At 51.9% G+C, this 25,180-nt stretch overlaps 13 protein-coding genes across 13 annotated transcripts; 5 read left to right on the forward strand and 8 right to left on the reverse strand.

Annotated features, from left to right (window-relative positions):
- Positions 1 to 433: 433 nt before the first annotated feature.
- On the reverse strand, positions 434 to 2,305 carry PV08_09189 (uncharacterized protein; the record flags this gene model as incomplete). The annotated part of the gene is made up of 1 exon (XM_016383509.1): positions 434 to 2,305. The coding sequence occupies one exon, from the start codon at positions 2,303 to 2,305 to the stop codon at positions 434 to 436; it is 1,872 nt and encodes a 623-aa protein (XP_016232132.1).
- Positions 2,306 to 3,599: 1,294 nt separating this feature from the next.
- PV08_09190 (uncharacterized protein) lies at positions 3,600 to 4,745 on the reverse strand (the record flags this gene model as incomplete). Its single annotated transcript, XM_016383510.1, has 1 exon — positions 3,600 to 4,745. The coding sequence occupies one exon, from the start codon at positions 4,743 to 4,745 to the stop codon at positions 3,600 to 3,602; it is 1,146 nt and encodes a 381-aa protein (XP_016232133.1).
- An 853-nt stretch (positions 4,746 to 5,598) lies between these two features.
- Positions 5,599 to 6,266, forward strand: PV08_09191 (uncharacterized protein; the record flags this gene model as incomplete). Its single annotated transcript, XM_016383511.1, has 2 exons — positions 5,599 to 5,739; positions 5,892 to 6,266. The coding sequence occupies 2 exons, from the start codon at positions 5,599 to 5,601 to the stop codon at positions 6,264 to 6,266; spliced, it is 516 nt and encodes a 171-aa protein (XP_016232134.1).
- An 884-nt stretch (positions 6,267 to 7,150) lies between these two features.
- On the reverse strand, positions 7,151 to 7,693 carry PV08_09192 (uncharacterized protein; the record flags this gene model as incomplete). The annotated part of the gene is made up of 1 exon (XM_016383512.1): positions 7,151 to 7,693. One exon carries the CDS (start codon positions 7,691 to 7,693, stop codon positions 7,151 to 7,153), a length of 543 nt encoding a protein of 180 aa, XP_016232135.1.
- Positions 7,694 to 7,855: 162 nt separating this feature from the next.
- Positions 7,856 to 8,477, reverse strand: PV08_09193 (uncharacterized protein; the record flags this gene model as incomplete). The annotated part of the gene is made up of 2 exons (XM_016383513.1): positions 7,856 to 8,182; positions 8,418 to 8,477. 2 exons carry the CDS (start codon positions 8,475 to 8,477, stop codon positions 7,856 to 7,858), a joined length of 387 nt encoding a protein of 128 aa, XP_016232136.1.
- Positions 8,478 to 9,217: 740 nt separating this feature from the next.
- Positions 9,218 to 10,336, reverse strand: PV08_09194 (uncharacterized protein; the record flags this gene model as incomplete). The annotated part of the gene is made up of 3 exons (XM_016383514.1): positions 9,218 to 9,984; positions 10,119 to 10,163; positions 10,261 to 10,336. The coding sequence occupies 3 exons, from the start codon at positions 10,334 to 10,336 to the stop codon at positions 9,218 to 9,220; spliced, it is 888 nt and encodes a 295-aa protein (XP_016232137.1).
- Positions 10,337 to 11,031: 695 nt separating this feature from the next.
- PV08_09195 (uncharacterized protein) lies at positions 11,032 to 12,114 on the reverse strand (the record flags this gene model as incomplete). The annotated part of the gene is made up of 1 exon (XM_016383515.1): positions 11,032 to 12,114. One exon carries the CDS (start codon positions 12,112 to 12,114, stop codon positions 11,032 to 11,034), a length of 1,083 nt encoding a protein of 360 aa, XP_016232138.1.
- A 1,291-nt stretch (positions 12,115 to 13,405) lies between these two features.
- On the forward strand, positions 13,406 to 14,746 carry PV08_09196 (uncharacterized protein; the record flags this gene model as incomplete). Its single annotated transcript, XM_016383516.1, has 1 exon — positions 13,406 to 14,746. The coding sequence occupies one exon, from the start codon at positions 13,406 to 13,408 to the stop codon at positions 14,744 to 14,746; it is 1,341 nt and encodes a 446-aa protein (XP_016232139.1).
- A 1,213-nt stretch (positions 14,747 to 15,959) lies between these two features.
- Positions 15,960 to 16,663, reverse strand: PV08_09197 (uncharacterized protein; the record flags this gene model as incomplete). Its single annotated transcript, XM_016383517.1, has 3 exons — positions 15,960 to 16,394; positions 16,491 to 16,574; positions 16,628 to 16,663. The coding sequence occupies 3 exons, from the start codon at positions 16,661 to 16,663 to the stop codon at positions 15,960 to 15,962; spliced, it is 555 nt and encodes a 184-aa protein (XP_016232140.1).
- A 776-nt stretch (positions 16,664 to 17,439) lies between these two features.
- On the forward strand, positions 17,440 to 18,327 carry PV08_09198 (uncharacterized protein; the record flags this gene model as incomplete). Its single annotated transcript, XM_016383518.1, has 5 exons — positions 17,440 to 17,764; positions 17,818 to 17,835; positions 17,890 to 18,000; positions 18,056 to 18,174; positions 18,223 to 18,327. 5 exons carry the CDS (start codon positions 17,440 to 17,442, stop codon positions 18,325 to 18,327), a joined length of 678 nt encoding a protein of 225 aa, XP_016232141.1.
- Positions 18,328 to 19,158: 831 nt separating this feature from the next.
- PV08_09199 (uncharacterized protein) lies at positions 19,159 to 19,938 on the forward strand (the record flags this gene model as incomplete). Its single annotated transcript, XM_016383519.1, has 3 exons — positions 19,159 to 19,191; positions 19,279 to 19,385; positions 19,461 to 19,938. The coding sequence occupies 3 exons, from the start codon at positions 19,159 to 19,161 to the stop codon at positions 19,936 to 19,938; spliced, it is 618 nt and encodes a 205-aa protein (XP_016232142.1).
- A 147-nt stretch (positions 19,939 to 20,085) lies between these two features.
- On the reverse strand, positions 20,086 to 20,446 carry PV08_09200 (uncharacterized protein; the record flags this gene model as incomplete). The annotated part of the gene is made up of 2 exons (XM_016383520.1): positions 20,086 to 20,340; positions 20,399 to 20,446. The coding sequence occupies 2 exons, from the start codon at positions 20,444 to 20,446 to the stop codon at positions 20,086 to 20,088; spliced, it is 303 nt and encodes a 100-aa protein (XP_016232143.1).
- Positions 20,447 to 20,973: 527 nt separating this feature from the next.
- PV08_09201 (uncharacterized protein) lies at positions 20,974 to 23,298 on the forward strand (the record flags this gene model as incomplete). The annotated part of the gene is made up of 1 exon (XM_016383521.1): positions 20,974 to 23,298. One exon carries the CDS (start codon positions 20,974 to 20,976, stop codon positions 23,296 to 23,298), a length of 2,325 nt encoding a protein of 774 aa, XP_016232144.1.
- Positions 23,299 to 25,180: the final 1,882 nt, after the last annotated feature.

Raw genomic sequence — 25,180 nt, forward strand, 5'->3', positions numbered from 1 at the left:
CGTTCGGACGACTAGTGTAGACTCGCAGCTTTGAAACCCATCCATACACCACCACTATTACTGAGGTCGAGTCCGCCGTCACTGAGGATCACGACCGGTATTCAAGACCTCCGGAAGTCTTTACGAGGCATTCATCCCTGGGTCATACGAGCGAAAGCAAAGGCTCGAATGAAATCACACCATAAGAAACATGTCCTGCATTTTCTACGATACAAGTTCCCCGGTTGCAATGCTGCCTTGGGAGTGAGTCTGCTGTCGCCAGCATTTCGAGAGATCCATTGCTTCTCACCCAGCACGGAACAGTACTGGTTCAAAGAAACGTAGATGACAAAAGAAAATGCTCTTCTGGGCCGGTCGTCGGTTCATACATGATCACCATTAGCCGCTCTCGTGGAACATCGAAAGGTGTAGTGGATGTTTCACATCGCTCTCTTCAACGTGGAGACCGCCACAATGAGAAAAGATATTCAGCGGAACTTGGAAGATGGGGACTGGCAAAGGCGAGCATGCAGACGTCTGTGATGCAACCCAGGACGAAAATCCGTATCAACATGTTCGGAATTAGGGCGCCAATGAAGTGTCCCGTGGCCATGGCGCCGACGAACTTCAAAAAGGATGCAGATTTTGGAGGCGCAGGGGGTATCATGACCATGTTGCTTTCGCTGAAGACTGAGAAGGTCGGTGACGCCAGGCCTGGTGAGATCAAACCCGGAGAGGGCAGGCCCGGGGATAAGGGCTCTGGCAGAAGTGATCCAGACTTATCGCTGCCGTCCTGAGGAGGCCCTTGTTTTTCTACAGTGTCGGAAGGGCGAATCTCATTGATCAAGGGACTTCGCGAAAGAGTCTGAGACAGCCACGCCTCTTGTACACCAAGAGACCCTGCCCTGTGGCGGACTGTCAAGGTCTCTTTACGCAGAACAGACTGCAGCGTTGTCTTAATACCAGACAAATCGACCTGAATTGAATCATTCGAACATTTGACATCGTTCCTCAGATCTTCTAGTTGTTTTTGGAGGTCTCGAATCTCATCCATGGCATGTGTAAGACGCTTTTGCCAGACTAAGTCGGGGCTCTGCGCATAGGCTGGTGGTGGTGTCGGTAGCTGACCAAGCTGCGGGAGGAATTGCTTCCTAGGTCCGGCGGAGGTAGGAGTGCGTCCTGGGTGCCGCAGTTGAATTGCTTGATTAAAGAAATTGGTTTCAATCATGAGCGGACTTCCCCAGCTCGCAGTGCTGCTGCTGACAGGAGTGAACTCATCATCCTCAAATCTCCACGGAATGCCATCAAACGTGGTTTGAAGACACTTGATGATTGCTTCGTTCGAAGAATCGGTCGTATTGAGAGTGAGGCGAGGCGCTTTGGGAGTTGGAGGTGGTGAGTCTAGCTGCTGAAGACGCCCCAGCGCAGTCTTGACTAGAGGCAAGAGGTGTCCAAGTGCCCATTTACCAATCGAGTCGATCCAGACAAGAAAGTGGACAAAATGCTCATGGTTGGTCAAATCAAACTTGCACAAGGGAGCCATGCAGTAGGATTGACCATGATCAATCCAGTGCATGTTGACTACCGCAAAGGTGTTCTCAATGACACATGAGAATGCGATGGGAGGCTGAGGCATTGTCGGCCCTGTCCAGGCTTTGGAATACAACATCTGAAGAGCTTTCACGCAACACGCGCCACCGGTGGCGCACTGATTATTGGCAACCTGGAGCCGGCGCTCCATGTCACCATAAGCACGTTCGAAGATCAAGAAAGGACAATACACTGCAGCGCCAGGTGAGACATATCCACTGTCGAAGTGAACAGTAGTGCCTGTTGTGACCATCCAAGCAGGCAGTATATTGAGTTCGTCTTTGGTCAACGCTGAGACAGAGAAACCACAACCAAGTCCTGAACGAGGAATGGATAACTCGTAGAATGGGCCCGTCTGGTTGACGATACGGGCCGGAAGAGTTTCGCGACTGAAGCAAGGGATCATGCAACGGGCGAGATTGGGTTCGTCGAAGGATGGCGGCAGGAGATTTGGAGGAAAGAGAGGCGAAGGTCCAAACCCCCTTCCCACCTGCACCTGCTTTTGAAAAGCGTTCTTGAGCTCATCGAACTTTGAAGCACCAGGCATCGCAGCTTCAATCATAGCGAAAAGACTGGATGGCATCTTGTCTTTGGGCGCTGAGCTAACGACTCTTATACGATGTGGTCCCAGAACATGTTGCCGAAAAGCTTCCCAGTCAAGGTGGGTGCCGTCATAAAATGAAGGGGGTAAGTCGGCACCAGTAGAAGGTTTGCTTTCAACCAGCATGGTAGGCATTACTCTTCAACAAGTTAGCACACTTTGCGCTCTGGAAGCCATCCTTAACGTCTTCTTACCACTTAGCTAACCTTCAACAGATGCCACTGGAAGCTGTCAGCAAGAAGCCAAACCCACAAGGTCTCCAAAGGCCGGAGTACTGCTATTGTAAGTAGGTCAATAGCGAGGCCATGCGGTCGCATGGAGGTTTGAAATTTTGTGGGAGGTTGAGGCAGAGATAAACATCTTCAAAGTCCCTGGAACTAATTCGAGGAGCAACGAAAAGTATCCCTGTTCCCTCAGGCGCTAAAGCTTGGAAACATTTGGTGATAATGCATAGTCATGAGAGATACCAGCCTTCTGGTCTTACACCGACTTGAAGGCGCTCAGTACTCCGTACAAGGCATGTCACAAGCTGCTGCATCTTGGCCATAATTGTCATAGCGTTTGTTTCCATCAACGGGAAGGGCCTTCACCGGCAGGGCCAAGCCTAGTCAGGGCGCAGAGCTTTTGACCAGCCCCAAGCTCACCTTTCTGAGATTGGCCCTTGAGAGCTGTGGAATGCGGAGGTCCAGGGTGCCCCCATAGGCTCAGGGGAGTCTATGGAAACATGGGCAGCCAAAATCGGACTATGTTGAGGATAAAGCAACCGCAAGTCTCGGTATGGTCCAACCCGGTGGTACACCCTTTCCTTGCTTGATAGGCTCGCCTGGTGCACGAGGTCCGAAATGGACAGCGAGTGGGTGCCACATATTGACGATGAAACAAATCTGGCGCGTAAACCACAAACTTGATAGGCGTGAGACAGAACTCGACATGGTGAAAATCCTGGCGCTTAACAGCTCGCCGTCACTGGACGCCAAAGCAACGACCTGGCAACTATAAGGCACACCATGCAAGTTGGGTAGAGCCCTAGCTGCAGCACTCGGCCGTCACTTAAGGAGCAGTGCTTCCCAGAACGCGTGACGGCACACCCGTTGAAGATAGAAAGGAAAGAAATTGTGAGGCTGGTTCAATGGAAGAACAGGGAGAATACCAGCGAAAAACCGTCTGATGTCCCTGAAGTGCATAGCGAAGGTTATTGCGACGCCGTATATTAGTATGGCGAATTTCAATGGAAGATAGCGCAGTTTTCCTACCTTGAATGAGACATCTTGATTAACACACATCCATGCACTCTGCGTCCAACGTCAGGTCTTGTTCTCTCGGATAAAAATATTCATCATTATGGCCAACAGAATTTGTATGTGCAAAGTATCCCCAAACGCATCGTTCCTTCAGAAAAAGAAAACAATATCCTCCTGAACATCGTTCGCTATGTCCTGACCCAATGAGGCAACCTTTCCAAGATGACATTTTTGACGGCGCCATTGCGCGTCCTGGACACGGCATTGGATTCTGAAAGTTGAACAGAATTGTATGGCTCTTCTGGTCTTGTCATGCTCTTCTTGGCAAGCTTAACTCGACCAGCGAAGTCGTCCAAAAGATCCAAGATCGCTTGAAGTCGGCAGTGCTCAGCCCACACCATTATGCTGCAGATTCTGGAGGCGAGAGCGGAGACCTCCCTTTCATCGTCAAGTCGGTAGGTTCTTATGGTAGCCATGGCGTGCGGTAGGCAGCCCTCGGAATTATGCGTGTTCAGGCATGCCGTCTTGCCGTTGATGGCGAGCGAGAAAGACCGAGCCGCCTTGTTCAGGTTCCAGAGGAAGCCTGTGTCGCGATAATATCTCTGCGGTTGCTTCGCAACGCCGGCGAAGATCATCAATGCGTTGTTGCACGTCGCCGCTGATCCAGCACAAGCATTTCTGGCCGCATTCATCGACTCTCCCTGTGCCTCGACGACGAAGAATGGCCAGTAGACATCTGGCACAGGTTGAGAGAGCTTGTGGAGACGGGTTGGTTTGTTCCTGCTACTGGGGACGACACCTTGTTGAAGCTCAACTTCGTCATATGTGAATGCACTGGCAGCATAGCCGAGCGTGAATGCGGGCTTGGGCGTGGGGAGCTGCATCTTCCAAACCACATCCTCTTCGACGTCTGGAATCTCGTCAGGTACACCCTCACGATTGAATTGGTGGTGGTTCCGGTATTTCATCAAGTCGTGGTCCTTGGCTATTGACGCCAGTAGAGGACTGAAGAGCTCTATGACCTCCTTGCTGCTCACCGATGGCCGGCTGCTGACCTGTTGGGCGAACTTCTGTGACACAGGACTTGTACAATACGAGTCTCGAAAAGGGATACCAAGGGAGAAAGCAAGCCGACTCCATCGTTCGTCGTCCATCTGTTCATCTTCGACTATGATGTGGTTGGGCTCCAGAGTGGTGGTGCGGTACGTGGGGGATCCAAAAGGAGTTGAAAAGTCAAGGCCTGGGCTACTGACGCTGCTCTTGGTGGACGAAGAAGTCCTGCGACCGTGAAGGTTGAGAGTGAGACTGATAGAACTACTTCTGGAAAGAGGCATCGTGGGAGTTTCAAACCCGAATGGATCTACTTTTGGAGTTGGCTGTTGAAGCTTCGGTATGCCGGTTTCGAGAGCGATTGAGAGAGTGAAGAGTGAAGCCTCCAGTACGCCAACTGTACCAGCATTTATGGTTTATCTGGGTTGCGTCGAGCAAAGGCGCGCTCTTCCATCATTGGCCAATGCATGGACAACTATTCTGGGAATAAAGCACTATTATTGGGTTGCAGGCATGATGAGGTGCATTGTCATTGGCCCAGGAAGCGATGGGCGTCTACAATGTATCTAGGTACTGTATATAGCATCCATGTGTTCCTGGATTCGCAGCAGGGACCGAGAACCGAGGACCGCGCGAGACTCTAGATACCCATCGAGGGTGGAACGGTACATATTTAGCAATTGTCTCTTGCATCGCAACATCTTCCTGAGTCATCGGTCAAGCTCTGATTTTGTCTTCGGGTTCTACCTGGTAAGCACAGAGACTCCCCCGCATTCTAGACCGCTCTGCTTACCGAACAGTGTCGATCCTCGTACGCGTACTCGTACATACTTTGCTGCTGAACATGACTCAAAAGCTTCCGTGCTTTGATCGACAAGACCACCGTCGACAACTGACATATAAAGGTTCGAGACGTCAAGCAAGAATGGGGACATGAAGCCAGCAGATGTATTGTGCAGGACTGCCCTACAACCTCGACGACCCCTATACCACCAATCTTCTCATCTCAGTTCTCGGTATTATTCCACTCCGGCACAATCGGCTCCTTTCATCAAGCGCTCCGCGAGAGCTGTTGACTTCTCGACGACGCCGTGTTTGACTCCTCACAAGAAGACCGTGGCTGACCAGGCCAGCAACATGACCGCGTCGTCGGCCCCTGTGCCACCACCACCACCGCCAATCACCCACATCTTGGAGACGTGCCTCATGGTCAAAGACATCAGAACCTCGACCGACTTCTACAGAGACACGTTCAACGTCAAACCCTTCTTGGACACGGTAAGACGAGCCGAGACTCTTCTTGACAGGCCAGCCTATCTGCCTTCGTTAACTGTGCATCCCGTCTTCACCCCATGTCGGCTTTTCAAAACCCGTAACGTACAAATGATGACCCAAACTGACAAACCAACCCCCTTTCTTTTTTTTTCTAGCCTCGCTTGTCTGGCTTCTCGCTGGGTCAGACAACGCTTCTTCTCTTCCAACTTGGCGCCACTGCCGCAGACGCTCCCATGCCAGACGACCGTGGCACAATACCCGGCCACGGGCCGTCACGCGACATTCTCGACTTGCTCGAGCGGCAACCGGCCACGGCGCACGACAGGGCCGCGACGGGACTACACCAGCACTTCTGCTTCGCTGTGAAGACCCCCGAGGACGTGGGGACGTGGGAGACGTGGCTCGAGGAGAAAAAGGTCAAGCTCATCGGAAAGGTCGACTGGCCCAGGGGAGGGAAGAGCGTGTACTTTGCCGACCCGGACGGAAATGTAGGCGAGGTCGGCAGCCGTGGAATTTGGGAGCACTATTAGGTTGTGACTTGAAAAGCATCTCATCTTGGATCCATGCTACCTTGGCTACCTTTTTGATGTCCGAACACTGCCCATTCAGCGGCTAGGTTTTTTGCTCACCGCGATGTTCTCTTGAATTCCCTTCATTCGCGAATGCTGCCAAAGCTGGAATAATCATTGCTGAGCATTCGCTCTCTCCTGACGTCTCAAGTACCTCTCCTTGCGATTGCTCTTGCCCTTTGCAATGCAAAATCGGCATTTACAATAGTCAAGGTTCCTGCCGATATCTTCAAGCTCTTCTTCCGGGCGCTCTACACCATTGGAATCCAGGGTCCCTAGCTTGCAAGGTACTTATTCCCACAGTGTCTCATCCTGCGAAGCCTTCGGTGGCTCGTCTTCAGCAATGACCACACCCTGTCTCCTCATTTCCCTTGCTGCAGCTTGTAGATCCTCCTTGTTGTAGTCAGTAGACCTCTGGCCAGGGACGACCGCATGAATAAACCCCTGTGTTCGCGATTGACAAGCCAATCCGATCCCTCTTGCCAAAGCTTGCTTCCGGGGAGTAATGACCGACCTGCCAGGCTCTTCAGAGGCGTGAAATCAATATCTGAAAAGGAGCTCCTGAGTATGATGGGCTTCCATTCTAGCATCACCTGGCCTCCAAAGTTTCAGTCGTCTTCGAACAATTGCTCTGTCCGTTTCAATACCGCGTACAGATCGTCCGCCAACAATCTCATGGTCACAGATTGAAGAAGACCCACATACTTGTCCATTCCTCGACCAAAAGCAAAGTCTTCAAGTGACAGGACAAGCCCGGCTTGAGTGTTGGGGCACTTTGCACCGTCCTCGCTTGGGATCTCCTAATGTCGCAGTCAGAAGGAAACGTTTGTCGCATTTGAGCTGGTTCATGCGAGTCCAGATTTTAGTATCGTGCGCATCCTGTCTGCACATTCTGTCGCATTCGCACGGGCTTGGATTCCTGTTCTGTCTTCTCCAGCTGCCGAATCTGAAGGCCAATGTCGCGTGTCAGGTGGGCGGTGACCTCGGGCTTTGCCCAAATCCTGAATCTCTTGCTCGGTGAGGCGGTGCTCTTGACCCTGACAGATACACTGGGCATGTTTGTCCAAAAATCCCCACAATATTTTCTGTGCCGCGATGGCCGATCCAGATGGCAGAGGGTCAATGATCTGAAGATCGTCGGAAACTGTAGGAGCCTGAGTTGGGCTTGGGCGTTCGTCGTGGAGGTGGTGAATAGTGCGAACCAGGTCGGATGGATGGGCAAAGCCTGTCCGAGTCGATATCTTGGAATCTGGGTGGGAGATGTCATCAGGGCCTGGAAGGCCAGATGAGGTGGAAGAGTTCGAGCTCTTGTCCAACCACCCGAAGGACTCATCTCGCTGTCGCTTTTTCGGAGTGGCCCCTCCTCCATATTTGTCGAATGATGACATGTTGGTCAGACCGCAGGAAGAGAGAAGGGCGTGTCAAGAAGCGAATGAAGGGCGAGCGAGAGACCAAGGCTTTGGTGACGGCGACAATATGAGCCAGGTTGGATGAGGATATCCCCCCATCGTAAGGCGATGGGAATTCCTGGTCGGTCCGGAGTGGGTTCATCAGTCTGTGCCCAAGACCGGATGGCCTGCTCGGTCAAGGCGGGCCAGGCGATCCAGAGCCTCACGCCCTCTTCGCAACAAATGCTGGTCATCACCCCGTGAGTCTGTACCTGAGTCGTCCACGTCCGAGTCATCTGTGTCGTTGCCGTACGGAAGCCTCTCATCCTGGTGATCTATCATTTGTTGGACTTCGGCTGCAGACTCTGCAGCGTCGTCGTCGTCGTTGGCCACCGTTGTGTCTTGGCCACTGTCACTGTCGTAGCCGTTTGTCGGAGGTATCTCCCTCCCCAATTTGGTGAGGCGACGGACTTCCTCCTCAAAGTCCTTCTGGAGAGTAGGCCATGTCGTAAAATGGGCACATATGACAACAACGTCTACGTCTGATGGACGCAGCAGCCGAAAGCCTTATGTTCGCACAGCGGTGCCCGGTTTGTGCTGTGGGCACTCCGCGCATACGGCTGCCATCCCATGCTTCATCGTAGCCTTCGGTTGCTGTGGAAGTATGAGTCAGATAGCTGCGATTATAGAGGGAAGTTCCTTTTGAGTCTCACCTTTACCCCACCTTCGTGGTTGCAAATATCTCTGACGTTGAGCTGCTCTTGCTCAATACTTTCGAGCTCATGAAAGAGAGACAGCCGTCCCGACCGGCTTTTGAGTGCCGGTACTGATGATGCATAATAACGCAGCTGAGGAGGCGGTTCGTCGTCCGGTGGCGTCCAAGGAATCGGTCGTTATTTATATATGTAGAACGTTGGGTCTCGCTAGGATATGCGCCAACAGCATCGATTTATATAGTATATGGGCGGTTGCATGGTTAAGTAAAATGGTGGAACTGGGGCCTTGCGCGGACTTGTGGCGGGACAATTGAAGAAATACCTTAACCTTTCGGAAGCATCCCCCTCAGCGTTCTCCTTAACTACCTACCTAGGTAGAAGTAAACTTTTGTAGACGTTCCCCTAGGCGTTCCCCTAGGCGTTCCCCTTAACTAGAAGTTAACATTTCACAAGCACTCCCTTCAACTAGAAGTAGCCTTCCACGGATATTCTCTTTCAGTCTTCACCTTAGCTCCTTTATCTAGTAATAACCTTTTTATAGATATTTCTAGGCATCCCCCAGGTTAACTAAGTTAGAATTCCCCTTGACTAGAATTCCCCTTGACTAGAATTCCCCTTGACTAGAATTCCCCTTGACTAGAATTCCCCTTGACTAGAATTCCCCTTGACTAGAAATCAAGAGAGGAGTGTTAATGATTAGTGTCCAATGAACACGTCGAGACACCACGCAGCCTTGCACAACCTTGCACAGCCTTGCGTAATTACTCGATTAGGTGTAGTGCGTAATACCAATTATATTACCTGGTATTTACCCACCACCAACTTCATTCATGACGCCGCCATCCAATTTCAACACCTCACCATTGACATATCCACAGCGCGCAAGGAAGATGACACCCATGGCCATCTCCTCATCGGTACCCGCGCGGCCAGCAGGCACTTCGTGTCCCTTGTCCTTGACCTTTTCAGGTGGCATGTGGACCTTGTTATTCTCGTCGCTTCCCTTCATCGTCATCTCGCTCGGGAAGTATCCGGGCGCGATGCTGTTCACTCTCACACCAGTCTTTGCAAACTCCTTGCTCATCATCCTCGATAAATGAGCAGTAGCAGCCTTTGCAGAATTGTATGAAAAGTGATCCTGGCTGTGTCTCATCATGCCCGACATGCTGCTGATGACGATGACGCTGCTCGATAGCCCCTCCGGGGCGCGCTGCAGCAGCGGGAGGAACGAGACGACCGAGAAGAACACGGCCGTGACGTTGGTGTTGTACGTGGCGTTCCACTCATCGACGTTCTCCTTCCACAGGTTCTCCCGCATCTGGTCTGCGTCGCTGGTGTCCGGGAACCCTTTTGGCCCCGACACCCCCGCGGCCGCGACGACGAGCGAGAGATACTTTTCACGAGACTCGATTTCCCGTGTGAGCTTCTCGAGGTCCGACTTGGACGTCACATCGCACGGGCCCATGGGGATGATCTCACCGTTCAGAGATTTGTCCGACGACCTCGCAGGCGTATGTGTCTTTGCGGCGTTTTCGAGAACTTCTTTGCGTCGTCCCGTGATGTACACCCTTGCTCCTGTACGTGGTACAACATGCCCAGAAGGTCAGTTCATGTGTTCCGTTTCGGTGGATGTGCACCACATCAACAACAAGAGTCCGTGGCGTAGTGTCGTGTCGGCCAAAGAGGGACATATATAGCCAGGTGCTTACCATTTGCTGCGAGTGCTTGAGTAGCCATGAGACCTATGCCAGTTCCTGGAGAAGAAGATTCACTTAGTATCCAGTTCCATCATTGTTGCATCAATCAAAACAGTACCGTCTTATCAAAGTCAAAAGGGGCCTCGAGACGTACCACCGCCCGTCACTAGACAGACATGACCCTTGAGGGAAAAGAGGTTGGAGATGTTTAGTTCTTCTGTTGACGCCATGGTCAATGTCGACTTGGATCTTTTTGTCGCTTGGTGGTAACCTTGTCAAGATTCTCATTCATATAATGCGGACAAGGAGAAGCGTGGATTGAATCTTCAACGATTAACGACCCGACATCCTCGACATCATACGTCGAGCCACGTTTTATAACTACATGATGTTATGTTGCTCTTTCCATGACGACTTTCAAGTGACGTAATGTCCTCTGTTGGTATTTATCGATAAGGGTCTCGACGCGGAGGGAAGATCCGCAATACCTTACTCACTCGTACGGGTACGGACACCAACACCCCCTATTTCATCTTCAGCCTTGGTCTAGCAAGGCTGTGTTTCATTTCCCTCCTATCTCATGGCCACATGTTCAGCCTAGTTTGACTGAAGCTTCCACGTCAGATTTTTCCATCTTGAAATGCCCCGAGCCTTCTCGACGTGGGCCGTGACATCAACATTCTCGCTCTAGAGACCCTGGCAGACAGCAACTTCGATTTCTCCCACTCAACACAATTGGTAATGTGGTGTACACCATGAATATCGATGTTGGGCCTGGAGGCATCATTGAGTGTCATGAATAATGTAATTATGAGCTCCGCTGGCAAACAGGTAGTAGCAGAACCAGCTCAGGCTCCCGAACAAGGCAGGGCATCAGCATTCCTTAACCGTAGCAGATTTGTAGTGCTGTTGACTCCCTGAATCCTCATGATGCGAGCGCCAATGCTGCCATTGCCCGGACGCCCGCTTCTGTTTTGTGACCGCCAATAAATCCGGCCGCATGGACAAACACAGCACCATCTTCGACGTCACTACCGAGGAGTGCATCCAATTCAGCATCTCTCACACCTCTCCATGGTTCCGGCAAACTCTTCCTATTTTCGAAGCTCGCCATGTCTTTGCTGACGGCTTGAATCCTCCACTTGGAGCCTGGTTCTTCCTTTTCAGGGTAGATGACGAAGAGAATTTGCTTGTTTTCAGGGAGACCCGATTCCGCCTCAATATTATAGAGGTGTTCCTTCCATGGGATACCTGCTCGAGGAAGGACGACCAGCTGGCCCGAAGGATGAGCACTCTCTCGCGCCTCGAATGCATCCTTGACAATAGTCCTCGCTGGAAGCCAGGCTGTGGCGGCACTGTGGAGTTTGCGCAGGAATGCGTTACCCATGAGTGTAGAGGCCTGTGAAAAGCGGTAATCTTCCTCTGCTTGTGGTTGTTCGGGAGTGTCTCTCGGCGGTGCGCCCACGGCCAAGGGATCTTCGTGATTCAAGTCGTTCACCAAGCTTGCAAGTGTGATACCCCCAGCCTTGAATCTCTTCTCAATTCCCGCTTGTCTCAGCTTTGCATCGTCATATTGGGAAATACCATTGTCGTTGGCGTCCACCGCTTCGACGAAGTCGTCGTATAGTTTCTGGTAGAGAAGCTCTACGTCTGGGTGGTCGAGAGGCAGTTTCGTGTATTGGGAGATGATGGCTTTGCCGAAATGCATGTACACTAAGCCTGCAGATGACAATTTCGTCTCGTGTTGGGGGAAGAAAGTATTGAAGGTTCGCTGGTGATGGTCGTATCGGTTCTTGGAAGAATCATACTCCCCACCAACATCTACCACTGTATGGCATGTATCAAGGAGCGACTGGTCTCGTGTTCTGACTAGAGATGCGGAGGCATAATCTGGAAGGAGTCGCAGCAAGTAGACAGCCAATGCCTCATCAGCATGAAAATGGCCGTTGTGGGTGCCAATCCGTACAGGGTCAGTTTTCAGTCGCTTCGACGCAGTCTCAGTAGCCATCTTGAGCAGATTTCTGAACATACACAACTGAAGGCGAGGAATAGATGGTAGGTGTAGGCAAATGGTCCGTGGTGGTGTCCAGAGACTTGAGATCGATCTTCCTGCGACTTTTTGTAGCCAAGAACTCAAATCCGGGGGCTGGAAGAATGTTTGGCCGAAAACCCGGCGGTAGATTACCTAAGGAGTGTGGCCTACGATACGAGTACGAGTACCTCGTACTCTGTTCTGCAGAGGGGTGTATCCTGTCCACTACTGCACAGTATGGCACCAGCTAGTAACTCTTGAGAATGCTATCCATGGACAGGTGTTTATTTGGTCAGACCCGTGGGATGCCCTCTATCTACCTTCCCTTACCAAGGGTTCGGAGTCTCTCCCCCATGTGCTGCATCACGGTACCTGTGTCTAGTCCTCGTATAGAATAGTCTACCCCTTCTACCGATCAACCACACCGTTTGAGGGATAGCAGTGGTAGAAGCCCAAAGCCCAGGCTTCAAGCAAGAAGAGCCTGAAGAGGGGCATCTTGTTGGTCTTGGACAGTAAGGTGCAATTCGGTCCTCGTAATTACTTTTGACCTTAGCTTCCTTTTGACTAACAGGAAATAGGTTCGGCTCCAGTTGAAAAGCCCACAATAAAGTAAACGGTTGATTTCTTTCTTGCGGTGAAGAGCGAGGCAGAGCGAGAGCATGAGAGGGAGAATTCAAGATAATAGATTGCAATCCGCTGGAGTAAATTTGCCTTGTTCTTCTGTGTCCCCTGCAGTTCATTTGTTCGATCGAGGATCCTGTTGGTGCCTAGCTAGCAGCTCATTCTTCCCTGTTGTGCCCAAGTTTTGCGCGCTGTTCCCTGCATCTCGCTGGCCACGCTGGACGGATCACGAATCCAGGCGAAAACCACCACCATCACCACTCGCGATCCATCCATCACCCTCGCACTTCCTCGCCCTCTCCCTGCTCTCCTCGTGAAGTGCACGCGACATCTCGGCCCTCCTGCCACTCCTTCTGCTTGCAAACTCCTCGACTCATCCTTATCTCTTCGGTCCATCCCAGCACATCTTTGTCCCGCCCTCAGACAAACAAATTTCTCGTCGAACAATCCCGGAATGACATGTGAAACTCCGCGCCTCGACAAAACTGCGATTCCTTGGAGACCTGTCTAACAAACAAGGCTGCGCGACAACATCACTACACTGTCCGACTGGTCACAAGCAGCATCTCCCTCGCTTCTCAACGAGAATTTCTACCATCCTACGCTCCTTTATTGACGACAAGACCGTCGCTCCTTCACCGACCGAATGTTCCTCCGAGCCGTCTCCTCGTTGCTCTTCCTTGCGCTCATCATCTTGCTGGTACCCCTCACTTTCGATATCGGTGGACGCGATGCTGGCCTCGGATTCTCTCTGTCCGTCGCATCTTTCTATTTCTTCCTCTCGTTATTGCGCATCTCGACCCCAGAAAGTTCTGCTGTCAGGAGGACGCTGATCAATCTACTGCGGGGTCTGCAATGGTTGATTATACCCAGCCTGTGTCTTTGGGCGCTAGGAAGATTCTCAGTCGACGCGAACAATAGTGGTCGGTGGGTGGAAAGGACTTTCAGACCGAAGAAGGGGTTTCTAGATGCACACAGCAGTCTCTCTGATGCCATTTTTGGGCCGGAGGGCTTGATCGAGAATGTGACGGTTGGTGGATGGGATCTGCTCTTGCGATGGTCGTCCCCCTTCTTTCAGTTGCTCGAGGGATTCTGCAGTCTGCTGGTCATTCAAGCCGCGGGCCAGTTCTCTAGATGGCTTGTTAACCGGAGCGAATGGAGTGATGCTTGGCTCCTGACGCTCCTGGTCTCTTCTGCTGGCGTTGTCTCGAGCTCAGTCTACTTTCTATGGAGAGTCTTGCAATTCCCGGATATCTCGAACATAGATTCGACCCTCATCGGCATCGCCATCGCATCAGCCATCTTCCTCTGCGGATACGGCGTGGTCTCGGGTCGCGGCACGGCGATGGAGTCGTCTCTGTTGTTCGCCTACATCGTCCTCTGCATCTACCAAATCTTCACCGACTATAAGCCAAATGTCCCAGTCGACGCTGGCACCGCCTCTGCGGCTCCGGATTTCCCGCCTTTCCCGCCCATCATTATGTCCTCGTACACGGCATTAATGCATGCGCTCTCTCAGCTACCGGAAGCCTTGGTTACTGCTCTCGACTTCACCGTGGCAGCATTCCGAGCCGTTACCCCTTCTGTCCTTATCTCCCTTGGGTATCGCCTTTTTGTTTTCTACGCCTCGACGCGAATAATCCCAGCTGTCAATGAAAGTGGTGTCCGAGGCCTAAGCATGGAACCGAGTCTGGATGACAATGATGCAGGAAACCGCTTCCTTGCCTTCCTCTCGTGGTTCTCTCCGAGTATCTTGATTGCAGTGTACACAAGCCTTCTGATGCAGCATTTCGCGACTACGATTGGCGGTTACTCTCCAGGCCTCACAGAGTCGATCAGTGCTTGGTGGAGCGGAAATGGTCAACCTGGAGTCAACGGCAACGTCTGGAAATGGGTGAACTTGGTCATCACAATGGGCTTGTATGCGATTGAGCTATGGCTTGGCAAAGAAGAGGATATCGACGGAGGGCATTGGAAGGTTGATTGAAAGAGCAGCCCATATCTGGAAAAACTGGAGCCAAAAATTGATCATGATGCAGATGATCTAGCACCATGGACAACGGCGCGAAAACCATTGTCGTTGGCAAGTTTGGACAGCAGACAATGCGAGCGCGAACATTTCTACCTTGGTCACCACAGCACAGTAAATAGGCTGCATAAACTGACTGGGTACTCCGAGTACTGACTGCGGCTCCTCGACACGTTTACTGATGAGGCACAACGAGCCGAAGCGGACAGTCTTATAGCGGATTCGTGGAAGTGAGACACAGCGGACTCGACCACACTACACCTCCCCCCCCTCCCCCCCCCCCTTGTGAGATATTTTCAGAGCTGGGAGCTCGAATTGGGAGATTTGAATGAATGGAAGAAGGCGTGGTTGGAACAAGGATAGATAGAGACCCGGGACCCGGGACCCCCTTTGAGCGCATGACCCCGAGGTAATAAGGAATCGAAGAGCCTCCCCGGGTCGGGGACACAATGGGATGACGAAGTTTAAGCAATGAAGTTTACCAGGCAAACGCAAGAGCACAGAATGTCGACTTGGGTACTCCGTACAGTTCGACTTTCATCATCGAGATAGGACAGGTCAAGCGACGAAGAGGAGAAGATGACGAGCAAGGAAGCCCACAGAGATAATGAATCAATAATCATTCCATACTATGGGATAGAACGAGAAAACGCCGCGTCCAGCTGTCGTAACATAGCATATCGTGGTGTGACCAGGTCCGTACGGACTGTTTTTTTCTTTCTTGTTTCCTGTAGTGTTGTTTCCCCCCCCTTACTTTCACGCAATGGGATTCAGTTGTCAAATTGTGTGTAAGCATCTCGGCGTACCTCCGCTCTGCTGTGCCAGTCGACCAAGCCATTTGGAAAGCATTTTTTAATAGTCGCGCAGAACTCCGTCTCTCTGTCCGAATTCTTCTTCCCTCTCACGGTCCAAACTCGGTCTCGACTCTTTGCGTTACCACCCTTAGGGAGAGTAGATTGTCCATTGCGAATCGACAATTGTGCACGAGTACATGCGTACCGAAGCAGTGATCGGTGTGTGACGAAAAAAAGAAAAGGAAAAGCTCGGCTAATCGGGCGGACATTGTGTCACCTCCACCTCCACCTCCACGTCTTACCTCCATGTCTGTACAACCTGTAACCTTGTACGAGGACGAGACGTAAAGGACGATCTAGCTTTGCTGCATTCTGTCCTATCTGCGAATAGGGATCCCTTCTCTCTTCGCGGGTGGACTGACGCTTCCCTCCAGACTGACGTTGTCAGCTCTTGCACTGCCGTCCACGTTCGCCTCGTCTATGCTTGCACTTCGGGCCAGGAAGCTGCTCTCCTTGACTGGGCTGCGGCCAGTGGCTCCCGGCAGTCCACCGCCTGGGATACCGGTTATGCTGCCGCGGTGCATGCCGGCGTGACCTGGGAGCATGGGTTGTCCATCCGGGCTGGACGCGAGTGCGGCTGCCCCGGCCGCGCCAGAGACCGAGTCGTTGCGGGAGAGCGTGTGCATGAGAGGACTGGTGTGGGGGATCTCTTCGGCTTTAGGATGCTCGGTGCCGATGGTCGTGACGCCCGTGTCTGAGGCCTTGCCGGCTTTGGAGAGGGCGTAGTCTCCTGAGTCGAAGTACTTGCGCTCCTGAATGATATGTTAGAGACTTTGGTTTGGCAATCTGGGTAGGATTCAAAAAGAAGAAGAGATGGTGGGTGTGGCGGGTGTGTGGCTGCTGTGTACCTTCAACTTGTTCTGCAATAGATCTGACTTGTTCGGAAGCTTGCCGTAGAGTCTAAACAGTCTCTGCTCATCCGGAGACAGTTTCTGAACAGCGTGTTAGCTGATAGCAAGCACGGTCGTTTGGGCTTTGGGCATACGCTGATGTCGATCTTGTTCTTTTGGTGTGGATTCATCTTGCACTCCTTGTCCCTTTAGAAATTTTTCTCCTCTCCAAACAGTCTTTGCACGGCAGCCAAAGGAGACGGCAGCACTTTTAGGTAGTTGGCGAAGGAACAGATCCCCTGCCGATTGAGGCTGCGGCCTCGCAACGTGATAACGTTGAAAGTGATTGAGTTCAGTCCTACGCAAGGTAGTTTCGCACCGGAGGATCGAAGTGAACAAGGGATAGATCAGAATTGAGGAATCGTTCGATTCTCGTGGGACGGGCGAAGAAAGATGGAGGAGGGGTTTGTGTCACTGAAATGGTCCGAGCGTTCGCTGCCGTCAATGACCTCGAAGAAAAGAATAGTAGCTGCGAGATATTCGGAGGGAGAGTGCCGTGATAGTGTGAACTGAAAAGAAGCAGCACAAGGGGTAGAATTGTTTTTCCCTCGCCAATGTCAGCAGGTTGTTTGTTAAGGTGGGGTCGATGGCCGTTCCGTGGATGTGTTGGTTAAGTTGCCTTGGTGTCGTGTCTGGGTGTCTGGGGTACGAGATGATGGTGTTGGCTGGCAGTGCAAGAAGTCGGTTTTGGCGCAGCCTCGCTAGTAACGCCAGTGACAGCATCCGCGGCCAATCAGCGCAGCCTCGCTTAATCAAGCCGGGCTGCTAAACTCTGTAGTGCGCTCGTCTAACCTGCCCAAGATGTCCACTGGCAGCGTCCGTCTGTGATACTTTTTTTCGGCGAGAACGGCAGGGTATAGAATCTTAGTGTGTGAAGGCCAGGCAAGCCGGAGAGTCTATTGTCGACATGACACACCCAGAGTACGCCTTCGTGGTCGAACATCTTGACCCAGAACTGGGCCCTTGGTCGGCTCTGGAATACAAGACCATCGCAAAGGAATCACGGGATTCTGGCTGCCATTTTATTCTGTCGTCCGTGCCTCAATCGCTGCTCGAATCTACAGACTTGAAAGAAATCCAGGGTATCGGGGGAGAGGCCAGGACAGACAGCATCGAGACCTACTATGCGGCCAAGAAGGAGAAAATCTGTCTTCTCGACCCCGGTGCAAGCCAAGAGTTGAACCCTTCTGATGCCCAGGTCTTTGATACCTTCCTGTTTGGAGGAATACTGGGTGTGTACTCACAAGGAATGTGTTGACTTGGTGATGCTGATATTTTGGAACAGGAGATGACCCTCCGCGAGGTATTACATGGCTTACTGCGTTGAATTATGAGCCTTGTTGACTTGCCTGTCCAGACAGAACAAGTGAACTGCGAAAGAAAGGCTTCTCCGGCAGGCGACTTGGACCGAAGCAGATGACCACAGACACAGCTGTACGAGTAACACGTATGGTGATCCTGAATCAGAGTATATCAACACGACCAAAGGAATATTTTGTTCAATTTGTCTAACAGCGTCTCAGTGCCCCTGGACAAAATTCCCTACGTAGATTATCCTGAACTGAGGCTGGATGAGCACGAGACGACAGAGATGCCGTTCCGATATGTGACTGATGCATCAAACAGGCCGATCATGCCTGAGGTTTGTGTGAACATGTGCAAGTTCTTGACAGGAGCTGATCTTTGTCAGGGCATGATCGATCTCATCAAAGCTGATGCTGACAAGGCCTTTGACAGCCTTGAATTCGTCGACGAGGTCGAAGGCATTGAGAACCTGAAGGTCAATCAAGGTTGAGATTGCTATCGCGGAATCCGATCTTCATACATTCTAGGCGACCACCATCGAAAGCCGCTCATCGGCACCGAAAAGTCAGATCTTCGAAAGGGATTCAGGATGTTCATGGTTTTCGACGCTGCAAGGCAAAGATGGGTTCAAGCCTACATGGCATCAAGTCATCCAAGTCGAGCACTGTCCCTACCGAAGTGACTTATACACCACCGCACATGTGGCCAAAGTTTGAACCTGACATGGCAGCGAGTCCACAGAAATCATTGGGACTGCCCCTTGGCTAGCATTCATCTTTGCTGCTGCGATATATTAGCGGGAGGCCTGAGTATCCAGCAATGTAACACCTGCTAGTTCTTCGTGATCAAGCTAGAAGGCTCACGGCTTGGATTCAGGTCCTAGGTTTGGCGTACACGGGGATGCATACAGGTAGAAGACAAGTTGCGAGCTCATCCATGGAACTTGACATAGGTACTGCAGTTTAAGTGTAGTAGAGAATGACAATCCAAACTATACTTTGAGCCGCAGCACTCAATTTCGCATTGGTCCTGATCATTTTAACTCTCATACCGGCGACATTGCGCCATGGAGTGCAAGGGATATATATGAATATTGGAGACGTCCTTTAGCGCCAAGAATTCAATCTGGGCCGGTGGCGGGGTCGGCCGAAGCCTCGTGGAGTCACTGCGAGAAACTTTTCTGTGGCCGCTGTTTGTTCTGTTTCGGCCTTGCGAGTGATTCGAGATGTGACAAGACAAACCGCTCTTCTCTTTCTGTTAGACCCTCCTTGGTACACTCTAGACTCTTGTCTCTATCAACATCGAAAATTCCCTCGCCAAAATGGTTGAAAAGGTCTACGTAACGTATAATGAGGTTCGTCACGGCGTCGTCCGCACCGCATGAAGCCTGATGCAGTCACTCTCTGTGGACAATCAGTGGATTGACGATGCCTCCAAACAGATCCATAAACTATGCCAGACTTCGGCGCCCCGTATTCTCGAGGAGTTCCAGCCTAATCTTATGATCGCCATTGGAGGCGGTGGTTATGTTCCTGCGCGAATCCTACGGTACGCCCTCACAGATACAGATACACCATGTATTGGGAAAGCCTCGTGACCTAACATTGTATTTCAAATGTCTAGATCGTTCCTGAAGCAGCCCGGCGCTCCCAATATTCCTATCCAAGCAATCGGTCTCTCCCTCTACGAACAGCTCTCCGATGCTGGACCAGTCGAGGCCCCGGGTACAAAGGTCACACGAACACAGTGGCTCGACCTTTCCTCGCTCGAGATGTCCAATCTCATCGGCAAGAACGTCTTGATCGTCGATGAAGTGGACGACACCCGCACAACTCTAGAATACGCGGTCAAGGAACTTGAAAAGGACGTCGAACTGGCCAGACAACAGCAAGGCAGGACTGAGAAGACAAAATTCAGCATTTTCGTGCTGCATAACAAGGACAAGGTCAAGAAGGGACAGCTCCCAGAAGACATGATCAATGAGAACCGGTATCTTGCAGCCGTCACCGTCCCTGATGTTTGGATATGTTATCCCTGGGAGGCGACTGATATTGACGAGCATGACGAGCTGGCTGCGAAGTTTGGCAACGGCACCAAATAGATTTGAGGTCGTTATCTAGATCGTTTCGGTTCCTTTTTTAGAGCCTAGGAATTGCACATGCATGACCGAAGGGATTTTCAGTAGATTGAATGTCTGTGCCTGCACCTCTCCGCTTTGCGTCTGTGCTTGTAATTGTTGTGTATGCCTTTAGTCCCAGCTCACTTTTCTCTGATCGAGGCTTTTCTTTGCTGCGTCGATTTGTCCCATGAGTTCCGTGTAGGCTGCCTTGGTGTCGTTGAAACGCAAGACTCCCAGTCCGAGCCGTCCCATCAAGTATGCGCCCAGTGAGATGACGGCCCAGAACGGTAGAACTGGAATAATTTCAACCTGGATTTTGGTCGGGAGAATGGACGGCACAGGCGAATCTGGGGTCAACAGCGGCAGTGCTAGGAGAAGGTATGCCTGCTCAACGTCAGTTGTGATCTGTGATTGAAGCGATTGACCAAAGTTTGGCACGCACCGACGAGACCAACAAAGCGAAGGAAATAGTCTGAGCTGCGCGACCCATGTTTTCGGCTGAGAGTGTTATATTTTTCTGCAATATACACTGGACGTTGATGAGGCTTTTGACAATCCCTTTGTGCTTCTGGTGCTTTATTCTTTTGAGAGGAAACCGACGCGACACAGTGGACAGGAGACGTGTCTGGATCAATGCAGTCGGAGGACACAGACGCGGATCTTATGCTCGGCCGTAGTGCACTTGGCGGTACTTGTATCAGGCACACCTCGGCATACGTCTCTACAGACGATTCACATCAACCACACATGTGTCCTTGGATACAAGAATTCCGCGAAATGGAAGCTCATTCCGATAAGTACTTGCTATATAAAGGCTTCCTGGATATTGTCATGGGACAAAGGCACTAGAACACCCTTGTAATAAGGTGGTGTGATTGATCTCGCCGCAACACTCTTTGTTCTGCTCATTTACTGGCGAAACCATGGCAGCGAGATTCTCTAAGTTTGATCCTATTTCAGCAACAGATCACATATACGGGTGAGTCGGTCAATTCTGCTCGGATCAGATCTCGGGTCATGGCCAGCGAGGAGTTGCAAGCGTGCGAACATCTCCGCCAGGAGTTACTCCAACGTGGAAGACCCCCGGCATCATATTCGCCTTTATATGTTGCCTCCTGCGTCAATCTGATGGATGTCTCAAGCCCGGATAGAGTCGAGCAGTCCATCGACGCTTGCATGGACAACTTGACCAGATACTTTGACTCTATCAGCCTTCAAAGACAACTCGACGACCCAGGATTAAGCAGCTTCTTGGCTAAAATCACTCGTGAATCACCCTTCTGGCGACCAAGATTTGGCAGGTCCCACGGCTCTCAGGCATCCGAACAACATATTGCAGAGTCAATACCGCCAGACTGTATCTTGGAAGTGGCCAGACGGATCATCGCCAGAGCATGGGATGAGTCGAAACGAGAAGAAGTACGATCTGCGCTCCGCCTGGTCGCAAACTGCTGCGCAGACAACAATGCAAATCGGGACGTCATTGTCAAACGAAATGGGATCCAAGCCATGATGACGCTGGCATACCACAACCGAGAATGCGACCTCCTCATACCAACAATGTTCAATGTGTGCTACCAGTACAATTCGCCAGCCATTGCTGAGGACGGCACGCCACTTCCCCCCCTCCACGAGACCGGCGAGGATAAACGCGCTGGCGCCGAAGAACCGACGGTCAATCTCGCTGAACAGAAGCTCGCCGTGCCGGTCCAACCGGGACAGAGCACGAGCTCTATCGAGATTCTTCTCGACATGCTCCCATCCGCAGAACATTGCATCGGCCTCCTAGCGGACCTCGTAGAAATGGCAAGCCACATGGCCCTGTACGGCCTCCATCACATCATCCCTTCTCCCGCCGCAACCCTCACAGATGGTTCAGAAGACCTCAAATCACAAGACCTCAAGGACCGGTGTTCGAGACTTCTAGACTGTCTACTCACAAAAGGCACGCAGGTCATCAAGAACGATCGGGACGCCCAAGTCTCAATCTGCCAGGCGACTCTCAACATCCTCTCGTCGCCAGAAAGCCACGAGGCCATCATCGCGGCCGACGCAGGTCTCTGGAACTTCATCCACCTCCCCTACGTCATCTGCGAAGACGAACTGGACGCCGACCACGAAGCCGTCGGTGCCAAAGAGACCCTCGCACCGTTCAGAAAGGCTTTCCTCAAACTTGTCTACCAGATCTCGTCGCTCGACTCGTATGCGGAGCACTCCGAGCCCGATTCCGCTCTGATCCGCGATTGCATCCAGGCTCTCACTGCGCGGTTTCAGACCGATTCCAGGACTGACTCTGGTGTTCGTACGGGGATGGACGATGAGGGCGGCAGCCTATGCTGTGCCAGCATGTGCGTCCTCATCGCCAACAGCATCATCTCGACCGGCCGAGCGGCACGTCTACTCGAGTCGACCGGTATCGCGACCGCTGTTTCCACCATACTGCGCGGCACTTCGGACAAGGAGCTCGTCCTGCCTGCTGTCGACATCGCAACGCGGCTGTCGCTGACCCCCGAGGGCCAAGAGGCGCTGTGCGAGCAAGAGCTCCTGGCCTCCGTCGTTCGACGTCTCTTGGACCCAAACACCGCCGCCACCGACGCGCTTGGAATCGAGATCCAGCGCCAGTCAGTCGCTCTCGCTCGGCTTTTGATCAAGGACCGCATGGCGAGTTTGTCCAGCCTCGATCCTGAAACCGAAACTGAAGGAGATGGCAGCATCACGACGGATTTGTTGTCACTGTACCAGAACACCAAGGACGTTCGAACGAGGACCGAAATAGGTCGATTCTACATTGAGATTTTGCGCACGTATTTCAAAACCAACCAAACGTCATCCTCGTCCTCGCAATTCACCGAGAGCAGACTGCTCCATCTCATCTCATGCCCGCTGCAGCGACCCGACATAACCGTCACTGTCGCCGACACCATCGCGTTCATCATCACGCAGCCACAGCCGCAAGGTACCGCGGCACCACCAACACCATCCAATTCGATGCTTCGAACCGAGGCAGAGGCCTGGTTCGGCCTGGGTCTTTTGTCCACCATACCAAACACTAGATCTGAAATTCTGACTACTTTGGGTGGCAACGGTCGAGAATTGCTAAAAAGGCTAGAAGGAATCGCGCGGCAACAGGACTCAGTAGCCCACACGGAAATCTCGGACGTCGTACCACGTTCCGCCACAGCTCCAGACATTGATGATCCTCGGTACAAAAACATCAGAGTACTGGTCGTCAATTTGCTCCGACAAGACCCCAACAGCGACGGAGACGATAAACAAAAAGAAGTGAATGAGAGGATCAGAGAAGCAGCAGTCATAATGGATCTTGACAATGTGCTGTCTTGAGTGGTGTAACGATGCTCCTGATTCAGCCCGTCCAGGGACCAATGTTGGATTGTCTCTGGGATTTCTGTTGTGGTTGAAGCTTCAGTGTGAGTGCTTCGGCTTCTTCGCTTTCGGTATCCCAGGGCAGTTGTCCTTCTCATGACTATAGATAACACAATCGTACATTAGCAAAAGCCATGCTCATGACGGCGTGGCGACAGCCGAGCCGACAAAATGAAGAAACACAACAGATAGAAAACTGCAACTGCAACTTCAGCCAAGCCATGATTGGCTGCCCCTGCATCGTAATGCTCACGTTGACAGTGTCTCTCTAGGGCCGGCCAAAAGTGCAGATGCAGGTGTAGGTGCAGGTGTGGGTGTTTTGAATCGTCACACGTACCGGTCTCGAAGATCTGACCGCCGAAATGCCTTTGAACAGTGGCGGCACCTGTAGTCTTCTCCATGCTGGTGAGTCTGGTAAATGCACAATTGAGCGTCAGCGGTTTGGAGACTTTTCCAACCTTGCCAGTGTGGTGGTAAGACGTACGCTTTTGACATGACGGTTCAGGCAGCCTCCTCTTCGGTACTGCTTTCCACAGCCACTCACCGGGCACACTAGCAACTTAGGAGAATCTTCATGTGTAGCCAAGTGAGACCTCAACGACGAGCGCTTCTCGAAGATTTTGGGGCACTGCGCGCAGGGATGCGGCCCGGCGTGACTCTTCTCATGGTTGCTGAGCTGGTATTTCTCATGGTATCTCTTGCCACAGATTGTACATTCGTGCTGTCCGTCATGCTCGTACATGTGTTGCCTGAGGTCGCTGGGCCGATCAAAGCGCGTGTTGCATATCAAGCAAGACACCGGTGGCCTTGGCCGCAGCCGCCCTTTGTTTCTGGGCCACCGAGCTACCTGTTCTTCCTCGCTCAGCGGAAGAGGATCGCTTGGTTTCGACACGGAGGGAGGCATCGGTACTGCCTTGGCAAGTGCATCTTGCTCGGTACAGACAGCTGGATATGTTGAGCTTCCGGAACGATTGGATGTTATGCTGCCGCCGATTTCGAGATGGTTCGGAAGGACGTCGTAGCAATTGAGTCCGCACGCTGCTACCGATGACATAGATGGACCATGCAGATTTGTAACCCCCGATGTCAGACCCATGAAAGGACTGCCCATGAGTTCATATCGAGCTGTGCCCTGATGCATATGCGAGACCCACAGAAGAGGTTGGGTAGTTGCCGAAAAATCCTGATGAGCAGCGTCCGTTTCCCCCTGACACCACAAATAGCTGTCACTATCTATATCAGTTCCTTCTGTTTCACAAGCCGTGAATGGAGCAAAGGTTTCAGTGGTGCTCCAGGAGCAAGACCCAGGGGATGTCATCGTCGTCATGAGCGGTATCTCGGGATCTAGAGATGGAAATGACCACGGAGGGAGATGAGATGTCCATTCGTATGTCTGGTGTGGCCCCCGTCCGTCGAAGTTATGGTCAACACCATCTAGTATGGAATGTTGAGTAAGTAGTGATATGTCGCGCTTCAAATACGACGGAGCGCGACTCTGGATATGATCGGAAATGATCGAGGTTCGTAGATGCACATATTCATCGTTTACAAATGACATGCTGGCCATAGAAGTTGAGGAATCGGAGGATGGGGAAGTGAGACAGGCTTCTGAGATGTGCGCAATCACAGAAACTATATTGTCAAAAGTAAATACGATAGAAAAATCGCTGGATTTCTCGGTGATCGGGGGTGGTTGAGCTTATCAGGAGACAAATGGAAATGATCGATCCAGTGCCCAACCTTTGTCCTGCGCTCCCCGCGGTATTATGCAACATGACTCAAAGAAGATGAGTGACGACCAAGAGACCTATCTGGCAGTGCTGCTTCAATAGGAGGCGGT

Source organism: Exophiala spinifera, assembly GCF_000836115.1.
Source record: "Exophiala spinifera strain CBS 89968 unplaced genomic scaffold supercont1.7, whole genome shotgun sequence".
NCBI lineage: Eukaryota > Fungi > Ascomycota > Eurotiomycetes > Chaetothyriales > Herpotrichiellaceae > Exophiala > Exophiala spinifera.